Source organism: Alosa alosa, chromosome 1 (assembly GCF_017589495.1).
Source record: "Alosa alosa isolate M-15738 ecotype Scorff River chromosome 1, AALO_Geno_1.1, whole genome shotgun sequence".
Taxonomy (NCBI): domain Eukaryota; kingdom Metazoa; phylum Chordata; class Actinopteri; order Clupeiformes; family Clupeidae; genus Alosa; species Alosa alosa.
Window position 1 is genome coordinate 38624273 of NC_063189.1, and position 14786 is coordinate 38639058.

At 42.5% G+C, this 14786-nt stretch overlaps 3 protein-coding genes across 3 annotated transcripts; 1 reads left to right on the forward strand and 2 right to left on the reverse strand.

The window, feature by feature from the left end:
- Nucleotides 1-598: 598 nt before the first annotated feature.
- mrpl37 (mitochondrial ribosomal protein L37) lies at nt 599-8003 on the reverse strand. The gene is made up of 7 exons (XM_048250899.1): nt 7529-8003; nt 6922-7105; nt 2785-2900; nt 2255-2440; nt 1892-2034; nt 1453-1653; nt 599-822 (listed from the first exon to the last, which is right to left on the reverse strand). Exons 1-7 carry the CDS (start codon nt 7908-7910, stop codon nt 745-747), a joined length of 1290 nt encoding a protein of 429 aa, XP_048106856.1. The 5' UTR covers nt 7911-8003; the 3' UTR covers nt 599-744.
- An 807-nt stretch (nt 8004-8810) lies between these two features.
- cdcp2 (CUB domain containing protein 2) lies at nt 8811-11825 on the forward strand. The gene is made up of 6 exons (XM_048252844.1): nt 8811-8877; nt 9490-9837; nt 10141-10482; nt 10576-10929; nt 11134-11315; nt 11504-11825. Exons 1-6 carry the CDS (start codon nt 8811-8813, stop codon nt 11813-11815), a joined length of 1605 nt encoding a protein of 534 aa, XP_048108801.1. The 3' UTR covers nt 11816-11825.
- A 352-nt stretch (nt 11826-12177) lies between these two features.
- On the reverse strand, nt 12178-14612 carry tceanc2 (transcription elongation factor A (SII) N-terminal and central domain containing 2). The gene is made up of 4 exons (XM_048251200.1): nt 14321-14612; nt 14071-14212; nt 12744-12937; nt 12178-12482 (listed from the first exon to the last, which is right to left on the reverse strand). Exons 1-4 carry the CDS (start codon nt 14513-14515, stop codon nt 12294-12296), a joined length of 720 nt encoding a protein of 239 aa, XP_048107157.1. The 5' UTR covers nt 14516-14612; the 3' UTR covers nt 12178-12293.
- Between the last annotated feature and the right edge of the window lie 174 nt (nt 14613-14786).

Sequence of the window (14786 nt, forward strand, 5' to 3'; positions counted from 1 at the left end):
TAATCCAAATTCAGTTATGTAGGAAGAATTATTGTTTATTTATAGAATATAAACCTTCTTCGTTGTAAAATGTCTAAAACTAAGAGTAAAGCATTGTAACAGATTCACTATCATGCATTGCAGATGTTAAATCTCCTTGACAGATAGTATTTCCAGCTAAGTTGAATTATATGAAACCAGAGCACAACCAAACATACAGCTGAAGATTGGGGAAAAACATTGCTATTAGTTTGACCAAGTTGTCATAACGTGAATCAATGGATTCAGTCAGGCTCATGTCTGCATCTGCTGCAAATTTGCAAATGTATCATGCTGACATGGAGCAGTATCTCTAGCTTTTCCAGTTCCTCTTCAGAATTAGAATGGTGCATTGGCTACTCCGATTTGCTGCTGTTGTTGTTGTTTTAAGTTTTTTCCTTAAAAAACAAAGGTAGATGTAAGTTAAAAAAAAGTTTTTGTATTAAATTGTACATTTTACTGGATTACAGAAAATGTACAATTAAAATGTAAAACAGAAATATACCACTTAAGAGGCTCTTTAGGTCTCATAATGCAATACAATGCAATATATCTCTTAAAAAATGACAATATGTTTCTGTTTAAACTTTGGAATAAGTTTTACTCAGTGGATGATATAAACCACAACAAAACAAATCAACGGGATGTTTTGAGCACATGTTATAAACATATAAACAACAACAAAAAATCAACGTGATGGTTTGATCGCGTATTATTGCCCTCAGCTCACACTGCTCCATGTAGGTAGAATGCCAGGAACTTCTTGAACGTGTCAGGGTGGTACCCAGCCAGGCCAGCAGGCACCTTAAGAAAGACAGGAAGATGCATTACAAAAATTGTGGTTGCCATTTTCAGCACTGTCTCTGATTTCACATTCCCATGGATTATTATAAAACCTCTATAGCCACTGACTGCAGTCGATGTCCCTGTGCCAATTTCAGTGCAATGTGCATTGGAAGCAGCCAAGGCTACATGATGTTTTCTGAGATGTGAATGGTATGGTAGATCAATAGTGTCAAAGACTAGTTCTACCTTTATAGTAGTTAACAAAGCACACCAAGAGCTGGACAAACCAGGTCCTCGGTCATTACACAAGAGGGGCATACTAGAAACACAGTTACTGGCTTACCAAGGTAACTTCAGGAGTAACCACTGATCTCCGAATAACACGTCTCTTTAGACACAATAGCTGCACAGTGCAGTGTTCTTTTAGAGATCAGTGATTACTCCCTGGGTGATGCCTTCTACTTACCCGGGTTAGCCATTTACCTCACTTCATAGTGCAGCCATTATATTGTTGTTTGCATAGCATCTTAATATCCACTTTGTCTAAACTTCTAAATGGACAAACTTGCAACGGGACATCTGTGATGGCTGGATATAGCAGCCCATGCCATATAGAGGTTTTCAGTAGCATGACACTTGACTCCTTACCTGTACAACCTTCTTTTTGATGAGTGGCCGGACCTTAGCAAAGTCATAAAGTGGCTGCTCCTCCATCCACACCAAGTTCTTTACTCCATTGTCGGTGGTCAGATCTGTGGTGTTCAACTGGAACACCACGAACTGGAAGAGACGGCCGTTGGTGGCGACACTCTGCAGCACCACTGGCTTCTCCAGGACCTGTGGTTCTGGCTGTAAACGGAAAACATCAAGAACATCACTCTCCTAAGTCTCATCCAAGCCAGCGTGCTGTCACCACAGCCTATTGATACTCTGTTGAGTACCAACACAGGCAGCTCAAATTTGTCAGATGTTGATCAACGGCCAGTTATAAGGCCAACACAGTAATTAGACACCCCCGTCTGGCCAGAGTACTAAAACAAAAACAAACAGATCAGTGCAGTGTGTCCACAAAAACTGGATACCTTACCCCGTACAGGGCTCTGGCACGAGCAAGCGCGTTTCCAAAGGCAAACATGACCATCTTCGCCCGCAGCTGCTCAAGGAAGCCGTCCTTCAGGTGAGTGAAGAAGAGCGTGTGAGCATGCGGATAAGCGTAGTCTTCTCGGAACCCTAAAGGCGAACAAGGGCACACCAAGCAAACTAAGCATCCATGTGGAACTCTTTAATAACAAATATCTGTGATAACAAGCCTGGTCATGAGAATTCACTTTATTTTTTAGATATCTGAAATTACAATTGAAGTGAAAAATCTGACTGACAATTTGGTCTGCCGTGAAAACACACCCTTTTTGAAATGATTTTATCGTCATGGGATAAGCAAGATGTTTACCGGTGTCTGTCTTCACGTCGTAGACATTGATGTTCTGCAGGTCGATTGTGGGCGCGATGGGGTAGAAGGTCTCCAAAAAGCTGTCGGCTGTGCTTAGCACCTCCTCCTGGTCAGCCATGGCAGGCAAGGGGGACTTGCTGTTGAGCAGCATCCCATTCTTCCCTCTCACCTGGATGAGGTCCTCACCTGCCGCACACACATCGGACACAGTTATTAATGCCCACATCTCACACTGCCTTTACCAAACACATGTTATTTAAGTGAGGTGGCAACAGGGAAGAGGATATTTAAAAAAAAATTATACAAATTATAAAATTAGCAAATTCCTAACCTCTGAACAATTTCACCTCAATAAGAAGCAAGTTTCAGCATTCAATAAATGTTTTTATCCCAAGAGGCCTACAAATCATACTTAGCTTATAACAAAACTAGCATAGCATTGTTACTCATTAAAGTCCAAGAGAAGCCATCCACAGCCTAGTGAGACATAACCAATCCCAGATTGGCTTTGACAGCTAAACAGGGCCTACCTCTGTGCCACGAGGCTGCCAGGCTATAGTCCCGAGACAGCAGCCTCTCTCCCAAAGCAGGGTGTTTGAATTGCTGAAGGCCGCACAGGTGCAGCAGGCTGTTTAGGAGTGTGGGACTATGGACACAAGACAACACAGTCTAAATCAATCCACCAAGTCAGAGCAGCTAAACAAACTCTATAAATTATAATGTTACAACAAAACAAAAACAGAAAAAACAGAAAAAAGGGTCTCTTTTAGTCTTGGAGGTAAAAAAGGGGGAAAGCCTATCACAGTCAGCTTAACTACATTTTCATTAGCCTATAACGGTTAAATTGCCTTGAGTGCATCTGTTAAATTGGATCTGGCTCAAAAGGAATCAAGATTGAAGCTGCTTCCAAGGTTCTCTGGTTGACGAAGCCAGACACCTGGTACTCTGGCAACCTAGCACAGGCCAACAGGGCCTATTGCTGAACTGTAACCACTTAACAGGGAGCAATCGCAGATCACTTCCATTCAATTATAGCGTGGCCTTTAGACGTGCATCCCGGTGGTCGAGGCGCTGTGCTGGGAATCAAACACTAGAGGACAGCGGTGGAGAGCAGATAAAAGGCGGCTCTGTGTGGTGGAAAGGGCAGCTTTTCTGAGGGCAGATGAGAGATGTATCAAAGCCGCGGTGACTCTTGGCTCAGGCACTGTAGGGCTCCCTGGGGCCAGATTAATTAATAAGGGCTTTACTGAGATGATGAAGCCCACCCCCTCCACCTGCCCCCCAGCAGGCAGGATGGCTGTCCTGTCCATAACAACACTCATTAAAAATCCAGCATCACCAACCAGCCCCTGTCCACCCCTCCTCATATCTGTCCCACATTGTCATGTTGTTACTAATGTAATTACATTTATTATAATATGGTGACTACATAGTGATACTATTCCGTTTCTTTATTTTCCTTTTTAAAAATGTAAGCTCAGGCAAAAGATTCTAACCATACACCAGCGCCACCGGAGATGGAGAGGCCAAGTCAGAACTTTTTCAAATACACATTTCCTGTTTATTGATTAGCTCATGTGTGTATTGCTGTAATGTTACACATATTGTGAAGAGAAAGGATACCTGCACACACTGCACACTTGGTTTTTTTTTATCAGGTATTCTACCACGTCTAATGTTTGCTCTTAAACCACAGGCCAAATCTTTTTTCTAATAGCAGGAGGAATAGTGTAGTTACCCTCACCCCCTGTAGGAGGCAGAAGGTATTTGGACTCTGATATACACTATATTGCCAAAAGTATTTACCCTGGAAATTCTTCTCATGAGAGCACAATGGAATTGTCTCTGCGAGACACTCTGGCAATGAGCAATGATGCATGTTACTTTTACCCCGATATCCCGGGGGAACCAGCTAAACTAAAAGACAGCGCTGCAACGTTGGAGGACAGTATACATTGGTCGTAGTGTTATTCGATTGCGTCGAAGTCTGAAATCATTCAGAGTAAACATGGTCTAGTGTTATCCAATTGCGTGCAGTGAGATTTTTTAATGCATGCTTGTTGCCGCCCCTCAAGTTGGGCCATTACATTGTTCGTGGCCAGACCCTTAATCTTTCTAGATTAGCAGCGTCTGGATTTTCCAGGCTAAAAAGTATTGGGTCACCTGCCTTGATTCACATATGAATTTAAGTGACATTCCATTCTTAATCCATAGGGTTTAATATGACGTTGGTCCACCCTTTGCGGCTATAGCAGCTTCAACTCTTCTGGGAAGGCTTTCCACAAGGAGTGTATTTATGGGAATTTTTGACCATTCTTCCAGAAGCACATTGGTGAGGTTCCACACTGATGTTAGACGAGAAGGCCAGTCAAGTTCATCCATACCAAATTCTTTCGTACTTGTCTGACTGCATTGTGCCAGGTGTAAAGTTTGGTGGAGGGGGGGTTATGGTGTGGGGTTGTTTTTCAGGAGCTGGGCTTGGCCCCTTAGTTCCAGTGAAAGGAACTCTGAACGCTTCAGCATACCAAGAGATCTTGGACAATTCCATGCTCCCAACTCTGTGGGAACAGTTTGGGGATGGCCCCTTCCTGTTCCAACATGACAGTGCACCAGTGCACAAAGCAAGGTCCATAAAGACATGGATGGCAGAGTTTGGTGTGGATAAACTTGACTGGCCTGCACAAAGTCCTGACCTCAACCCTACAGAACACCTTTGGGATGAATTAGAGCGGAGACTGAGAGCTAGGCCTTCTCGTCCAACATCAGTGTGTGACCTCACAAATGCGCTTCTGGAAGAATGGTCAGAAATGTCCCTTCCCAAAAGTGTTGAAGCCGTTATAGCTGCAAAGGGTGGACCAACATCATATTAAACCCTATGGATTAAGAATAGGACGTCAAGGCAGGTGACCCAATACTTTTGGCAATATAGTGTATCTGTCAACCAACCAATACGTCAGTAAATCTCTCTCTCTCTCTCTCATATTCTGGGTGAGACTCCTGTATGCTAAAGCTGTATGTATGGTTATGGTTGGTGAGGGTCTGAGCAAACCCATTCAGGTTGGGAGGGGTATTAGACAGGGTTGCCCTCTCTCAGGGTTGTTATACTCTATATCAATTGAGCCTTTGCTATGTCTACTTAGACAAAGGTTGGGGGGTTTTAGGACTGGGGTGTTGGAAGAGCCTGTGAAGCTCTCAGTATATGCAGATGATGTGACTATTATGGTTTGCAATAATGACGATGTGAGCTTTGTTCGTCAGGCATTGGCAGTGTTTGAGAGGGCATCTTCTGCTAAGGTAAATTGGACTAAAAGTGAAGCCTTGTGGTGTGGGAGAGAGTGTGATGCTCCAAAGCTCCCCTGTAATTTAAAATGGGATCGAAAGGGGTTAAAATTTCTGGGTGTGTTTTAAGGGGACATTGTTTTTCAACAGAAAAATTGGGAGGGGTTAGTTAAGAAATTGTGTGCTCACTTGTTTAGATGGAAATGGTTGCTACCTCAGCTGTCATATAGGGGGTTCTGGTCCTGAATAACCTCATTGCCTCGGCCTGGAGGTCAGCTGGGCACAGACTGCTTGTGCTTTGTTGAGGCAAGGCGGTGGCTTGGGGGGACTTAGGGGAACTCAGGGGGACTTTCAGGGCTGACCCCTTTTTACCAGTCAGTCCTACGGGCTTGGAAAATTTTAAGCACTCAGGGAAGAGTCATTGTACCCAGTATGTGGGTGGGAGAGGAACCCCTTTTCCACAATGCAGCCAGTGGTGGCAATGCAGTCCCCCACTTTGAGAGCTGGTTTTCTTCGGGCTGGCATCATGAAGCTTAAGGATTTAGTGCTGGCGGACTCCTGGAGTCGAGGTGGTGGGGTTTTTTGGGGCCGGGTTCTTCTCCGAAAGGCAGTTGGCGGTCTATGTACAAGTGTCCCATTCAAAAAAGAACGGGTGATCTCCAGTGGAGAATTGTACATGGTGCAATAGCTACAAACAGGCACAGAGCACACTTAGAACGAGGGGTAGGGGAAGGGTGCGTTTTCTGTGGGGAGAATAAAGCTTTGACAAATTTGTTTGTAGAATGCCCTAGGCTGAGGGGGTTGGTTGATTTAGTGAAGGAGTGGTGTGGAAGATTGGGGGAGTTTTTTGGGGGGGTTTGTTTATTTTTGGTCCCAAATATTCTGTGGCTAGGAAGGCTCATGTGGTTCTTCTGAATTTTCATTTTGGACAGGCTAAGATGGCTGTGTGGCTGTCCCGGAGGAACAGGGTGGAGGGGACAGGCTTAACAGAGCCGGTGCCTTTGTTGAAACTATCCTTGGCCACAAGGCTCTTGAGTCTTTCAATGGAACATGGGTTGAGGGTTGTCTTTGTGCACTGGATGAAGAAGGGGAATTCTTGTTTAAGTTTTGAGCCGTATAAGGGGTGACTGATAGCTAGGTTGGTCTGTCTGATAGATAGATAGATAAGACAGATAAGATAGATAGATACTTTATTGATCCCCAAGGGGAAATTCAAAGGACTGTCTGGTTGATTGTGATCATATCTCAGTCCTGAGCATGATCACCTGGATCTGGAACAGGACAGCACTTGTTGATAACATTAATGTAACATCTAGATCTTGCACTTCCACAAAGAATATCACATGTGGTCATTAGATTATCTGTGACCATTTTATAATTAAACTTACCAGAACCTCTCTCTCGGAGGTCGGGTCTCTGTGGTGTCCCAGAAACGGGCATGTTTGATAGCATTCTGTACTCGTTCATCCTGATTCTCGATCTGACATGCTGGATCATCAGCCAGTGCCATGATCTGAGCAGGTATTCCTTTGATTAGCTTGGATTTAGTCAGCCAGAGGGTCTGTTTCACACCTAAAATAAAAAGCATAACATCTGCATCTCTTTACCTACCCACATGATAATGAGCATCTATAATTAATGGCACTTGGTATCAGACACTTAGAAATTTCCATTCCACTCCATTATAGACAGAATACCAGGGCAAAATGGTTATACATCATGACAGCTATGTTTATGTCATGTCCACTTTTGTGTCAGCTATGGATGGAGCAAAAGTTAGGTAATATTGTACTGTTAGGTAATATAAGGCTGCTTGCTGATTTGACAAGAATCTGAGCAATAGGCTATAAGAACATCTAACAACATGAATCACCAATCTTCCACTACCACAATATAATCACAGACACGCAAACACCGGGGAAATAACGTTTATTCTGATGTCAAGTTAGTCACGTTAATAGCCTATTTAATGGGAAAATAAACTATTTAAATTACCTTCCATTAGACTCGTCCTTTGATGGAACACGTAACAGGATTTATCCTTATACAGTGCCATTTCCTCAGGTTTTGGTGACTTATAATGGAAAGGGTCCTTAAAATCAGGCTTCCAAACTGAAAAAATGGGTTTTGCCAACCCAGGAACGAAATGCATTCTCTCGGCATATGAGATATTTTCAAGACCACTTATTTCTACGACTTCCCTGGGTTTCTTCCTTGGAAGAGCTTTTCCGCAGACAGATGAGCTGGTAGAAAGGAGACGATTGCCATGTCGACCCGAACGAAGCATCAACAGACATGATCCACTCTCATTTGAAACACATAGATGTTTCAACCCAGTGGTTATCGCACTGCAACGATGCACTGGCGTCTTCAGCATTTTACATAAATTGTACTATCCTTTTCAAACAAACAAATCTTAGCTCACGTTTCTGTCACTAGACGTGACATTACCCCATCATGCGCGCAGACATTTTGGCTACGCATGCGTAGTTGTTGCTTAGCTTTTTAACCAACCAACACATGGACATTTCGACTAAAGGTGCCATCTACTGGTCATAGTTATAGTAAGGCCTAAGGAAAACAGTGGTAAGCTGATGCAAGTGAGCTTAATCCCCTAAATGCATACATTAGCATGTCATTTTATCCCATTCATCCTGTTGAGTTTATAAAATGGCAATAGAATACAAGGACAATGCATTTGAACCTTTAAAAACGTTTAGAGCAGGCTTTCCCATTGTTATAGGCCTATTTCATGTTTGGTTTTGCAGGGGACAATTCATGTGTAAATCAAATTTGATATTGAGCTCTAAAATGTGGGTTTTAATGTGTGCGTTTCATTGTAAAACTATGACTAATTATGTGGCTATATCTCCCTAACAGAAAACCCTCTGTTCTGTGACTGAAGCAACTAAGCAATACAGTTTCTTGCTAAATTCACCAAACTGCTCGTGCCTTTATTTTAGCCCATGCCATGCCGACCGTGCATTTAGAGTGTGTGTGGACATTAAAACTTCATGCCATCTCTTCCAAATAGTGTCCTGACAAGTCACCTGGGTGCATTCGATACCTCTCATTAAAGTCTAGGAAAGGCGAGGACTGGCTCACCTATCCGGTTCCTCATTCAATGTGGGAATGAATTTTTCAGTGTTGTACCAGTTCTACTCTCGCCCTTGGCTTCGTTACTGGGCTGCGGACTTTGACGTAGTCTACTGCTGTCCATTGCATGTCGGCCATTGTATTTAGAGCGTGACAGACAAAAATAGAGGACAGTTTCAAAATGGCTTTAAGGATGGTCCTTCTTCATATAATGTTTGTTTTTGTTGGCAAAGCCTTCCCCAAAAGAGGTAAGTGTTTATTAATTAATTAATGTGTGATTCATTTAAATGTGAACGCCCTTTTTTAGCTTTATTTAGACAGCCTGTTGCATGAAGAGAGGACATTTTGTTGTGATGTATACATCTGTAAACATCATATCAGACAAAGAGTTACATAGAAATTCTGAAAATAAGATTTAGGAATAGTGTACAGTATTCTCTATACAAGTGATGTAATCTTGTTTCAAACATCTTTAATGATGAAATATCTACAGAAATGTAGAAAAATGTCAGACAAAAGCAGAATGTTAAAGAAATAACATAAGAATGACTGTATTTAAGTATTTCCATTTTTGTTCATGTAGGCCGCACCCACATAATGCATTACATTAGATTATATAAAGTTGCAATATTTACTTAATTTCTACTCCTTGTGATTGAACCCAAACTTGTATGAAGCAGTCATTTTTCAGACTAACTAACTTATGAACACCACAATTCAACACAGAGTTTATGTAATTTGTCAAACAAAACCGCAAAGAGTAGTCTCCTCTTCATGACTTATTTCAACTGAACCAAAGAAAATGTTAATAATGGGATGAAATGAACACCTAAGTCACATCGCACATCTCTCTCCTGCAGGTGTAAAATGTGGCGGTATCCTATCAGCAAGCGCAGGTAACATTTCCAGTCCCAACTTTCCTGGCTTGTACCCCTACAACATAGAATGTGTTTGGCTGATCGTGGTGTCAGAGGGCTCCTCTGTGCTTCTCACATTTCACAACTTTGAACTGGAGTACCACGCCAACTGCTCTTATGACTACATCAAAATCTACAATGGCGTCTCAGAGGATGAGGGCAACCTCCTGGGGAAGTTCTGTGGGGACGTGTCCCCTCCCCAGTTTAGTTCCTCGTGGAATGTCATGTCGATCATCTTCCACTCAGACCGCCATGTGGCTCACAGAGGATTCTCAGTGGGCTACAGGAAAGGTACATTTTAAACATCTCTCCCAGTTTTACTAAAGCGCAAAGTCAGTCTATGAACAAAGTTCAAACACATGAACTAACGGTAGATTGTAGCGTGAGACAGCTTTTAGCTGACCTACCGATGTTTGAGCTTCTTGTGGTATTACATTTGCAAATAAATTTTGTGTAGTTATAAGCAAGCTTTAGTTTAGATTTTGCACTTTGGCCAACATTTAAATCAGGGCCTTGAAAGCTTGTTTTCCCTTCTTGCCCTTTACAGAGCTTGCCCCCAATTTGTGGTTGTTTTCTTCCTCTACCTTTTGTCAGATATGTGTGGCGGAGTACTGACTGGTTTATCTGGGATCATCTCAAGCCCAGGTTACCCACAGGACTATAGTAACAATGCAGACTGCTCCTGGACTGTGCATGTTTCTAACCGTAGTGTGGTTAGCTTGGTTTTCTTGGACTTCCAGCTGGAGAACAACGAGGGCTGTAACTTTGACTATGTGGCCATTTTTGATGGCCCTACGACAAAGCACAAGCATCTGGGGAACTACTGCGGGAGTGACAGACCTCCGGACACCATCACTACCTCAAACCAACTGCTTGTTGTTTTCAAATCTGACTTCAACATCGGAGGAAGAGGATTTAAGGCATATTACTACTCAGGTAAGTTGCCAATAATTCGCTGCCTAATATTACGCTCTGCAATGTGATTGTGTGAAACTGACATGTCTTTTGTTTGTTTGTTTTTAATGAAAGCTGAATGCCAGCAAATTCTAACCTCCATCAGCGGCAACTTTACCAGTCCAAACTATCCGAACATCTATCCAAACAACATAAACTGTCACTGGACTATTACCCTGTCTGCTGGATACAGAGTCAAGCTGTCCTTCCCAATCATAGAGCTGGAGGATGAAAACAGTCTGACGGGCATTTGCGATTATGACTCTGTGGCTGTGTATGACGGGAGCAGCGAGTCAGACCCTTTGCTAGGCCGCTGGTGTGGCTCAGAGCAACCTCCCTCAGTACTCTCGAAGGGCAACAAACTCTTGGTGGTCCTCACCACCGACCGAAACTATGCTTTTAAGGGTTTCTTCGCCTCCTATATAGGAGGTGAGTGTCAGCACAATTCCTGCACCTTCTAAAGGTAAGGTGCACTAGGTGCGTGTTGCATTTGAAAGTATACGCGTATTTTGTACAAATGCAAAAAAATAGAATATAAAGTTAGTTGTTGTGCACTTTATAGTTGCTTTTCATGTGTTCAAAATGGTGTTTTGAAGACAAGTGAAGATTCCCTTGTTTATTTCTTTGTCTAAGTTGTGCCCATCAACATCAGCTGCACGAGAAGTGAGTTTCAGATCCAGATCTCCCGTCTGTCTTTACCTCCTTTGGATGATGAAAGCATTTACTTGGGGAACCCTTCATGTCCTGCCCAGATCACACCAACATCTTATAAAATACTGGCTCGCTTTGACGGTATCTGTGGAACTGCTGGTCAGGTAAAATCATTCAAGATCAGTTCTCTCACAGTGTTGTTTTGTAATCACATCCAAAAACAAAACCTGAGGGTATTATTATGTAATTGTTATCAATAGAAGCTAGAAGTATAAAATACTGAATTATTCAATCTTTAATAAAGGAATGCTGGTTCTAACTATCCCTTTGAAATGGGTCACCACATTTGCAGAAACGACAGAACATCACAATGTTAGTGAACAGCCTCTACATTGACCTCTCGGATGGGAAGAAGCAAAACGTGCAAGAGTATGAAGTGCAGTGTAACGCCCAGAGGAAGTTGGCTTATGTCAACATAATTTCCATTGAAGAGCGAAACCGGATGAATGAACTGGCTCGGCTCGCCCTGGAGTCAATCAGCCAGGGAGATGGAGAGAGTGGAAACACCGAGCCTCATGAAACCAGTGACATCGTCTTCATCAGCATCTGTGTGATGGCTGTTATCCTGATGCTGATTGCTATTGTTTGGCTTGTGTTGCTGTGAGATGATCTGCATTTCCGTCATACAAGAGACAAACTCAAACCTCCCTACTGATCATGAGACCATAGATTCTCGGGCCTTTTCGTACTGCCAGATTATAAATGTGTTCCTTTATTCTATAGTAGTTTGTTGCTGATCAGTACTTATTTTGTCATATGGCACTACCTGAAGAGCACATGTCTTCATGGGACAGTTATAGGAACGGACTCAGCATGCCAGAGACCCTCTCACTGAAATGTGTGACAGTCCTGAGAGATTGGATAAGTAAAGGATCAACATTTCAACTAAGTTGCTGCGTCATTCAAGTTTTAATTTTGTGGTAAAACAAGAATGATCACCTTTCATACTTTTAAAATGTCATTAAAAAGTCATAGTAAAAAACTCATTCATTAAAAAATTAAAACAGTAAAAAAAAGTTTTTCTTGTTGATGCAAGCAGCAGTATGTCCACATATTCTTCAAAAATGTCTTCTGTTGCACTGTCATTTTTTGTGGTCTTTAACAAGGATGTTTACAGAAAGCTTACTATCCTTCACTTGAGCTCTTAAGTCAGGCTTGTGTTTCAGGGCAAAGACCAAGGCCCTCACAGTTCGTCTGTAACCACCATTAATAAGACGAACACTTTGATGGAACACTTCTCTCTCAATATTCTCCACAAGGCCATGTGATTTCTGGAAAAATAATTAAGTGAAGCTTGTTAAGTGACTTACAAGATACTTCAGAAAAATGTTGATTGATCAATGTCAGTATTTATGCAAAAAGTAAGCTATAAAACAACAATTCTGTGAACAATCAGTAATAAAACAAAGGAGCCTAGAACGGCTCATCTTTAACATATAAAGCTCTAGTTATGTGGTCATTTGTGTGTTCCATTTTAAATCTGAATTATAATGCTTAGACTGCAAAAATCTGAACAAGGATGTAGGCTATACCTCTAATCCCATAGCTTCAGAGAGGAGCCGTCTTGCATTGTCCCGCAGCTCCTCGGTTTGTTTATCGCAGCGAACTTCTATAGAGGGTTTGTTTGCATTCTCCTCAACAAAAGTTCTCCATTTTTTGTAGACCTCCTTAGCCAAAGAGTTTACTTCTGGGTCTGCGTTCTTTCTCGTCTTATTCACTACATGCCCTTTCAAAACAGAAATGATTATCTCTGGTTAATTATGTGTTCATTCATGTATGCATATGACATGGATACATACTGTACATGTAGGCTGTAACAGTAGGCCTATGTACCAGTATGTATCATGTCTGTATGTAGGCCTATGTATGTTTGAGTGGTCTTGTGGTTAGAGATCTGGGCTTACAAGTGGAAGACCAAAAGGTAGTGAGTTCCATCAGGGGGCTTTACCATAGACCTCTCCAGAATAAGCCTCCTAACTTCCATCTAACCTTCGGTCATCAAATGTCTATGGGAAATAACATGGCGTTTTGAAAGATCGTACCTGTCAAACTCTGTAGGTGCTTTTTCACCAGCTTTTTCTACTTCGCTACCTACAGATGTTTTACCGGTATGATATTTCGAAACGCCATGTTATTTCCCATAGACAATCGACGCCCAGAAGTTGGATGGATATGGAAGTTACGGAGGCGGGACTTATTCTGGAGAGGTCTATAGTGCCCCTGCCCTGTAGCCTGACGAGCCAGACCCACATTAAAATGTAGGGTCTGGACACTCACCGTTCGCAGTGCTCAGTCCGAGGGGCGGGATAATCAGTTGTCTTTCAAATTCCCTCTGCACGCAATAGGACAGCGGCAGCGCTATGAGTCCCATGCGTTTCCCACCAGCGGAGCTAGTTGGCTAGTTCAAACGTTTGCCAACTTAATAAAAGCTTAACTTCGTGTCACACTGTTAAGCCAGCAGCAACATCCATCTTATTTGTTTTCAAGTAGCAGGGAATTCAAGCCAAACCGTTGCAACTCTGCCATCAATCATTATGTTAAGCCCACCTAACGACTCTATACATGATTTCATTGGCCTGATTAAGTTTCGATTTCTGGAGCTCACAAGCCAACAAGCCAACGGAGAGTTGCTAGACTAGCCATGGCAGCAAATGTAATTCGCTGCCGCTAGGGGCGCGTCTAGATTTCTAGGCTACCTGCCCTGAGCAAGGCAGGCACCTTGCCCCGAGTTGCTCCTGCAAGACACTACTTGTTGCCTAGTGTGACTGCAAAGTAGCTCTGGATAAGAGCGACTGCCATACCGTCACTTCATATAATCGTTTAGCCTACATATGTTGTTTCAAGTCCAAGCAATCTCACCTATTTGTGTGGTCCTCAGTACTTCCTTAGATGGCATCTTCTTATTGAGTTCCGTCAAAGCCATTAACATGTTTTCTTTAGTTTGACCAGATAATTCAAGTATAGCTTTGTACCGTTCGATGTCTTCAATTACAACAACTCTCTGGTGGAATGAATGAATGAGACAGACAACAAGGATTAAATAAACACAACGATAACAGTAGATAAACATATTTAACGTTACAGTCAAAACAACAAAAATGTCGATTACCCGTAGAGATTCAATAGTGGTCTGGCGATAGACCTTTTCTCCATGCTTCATTGCCGACTTTTCAGGTGCTTTCCTAGGAGACCTGACAACAAATTTATCCATTGATATCTCCAGTAGCCAAGATTCCGTCTGTATAATATTAGTGTTGATGGTGTCTGAACATAGCCTAAACAAGTGGCAGAGCAACAGACGCATTCATCGACGTGTGTGTTTTATAGGGTAACGTCGTATTCCCTCGCTTTTTATTATGTTAGTTAGCTACTGGCAGAGAGAATGTCCATGAGAATGTATTCTAGTTAGCTATGCTATGGGTGCCGCGCCGCCGCCTTCATATTCCAATAAGGACATGTTCGGTAGAGTCATGCATGTTGTTTTCACATGAGCATCCTGTTGTATCCTTGAGTTGAATGTTTGTGTTAGAGATGGCATGGAATTAACCACTACATGACTGGTAACAAGATGTGGT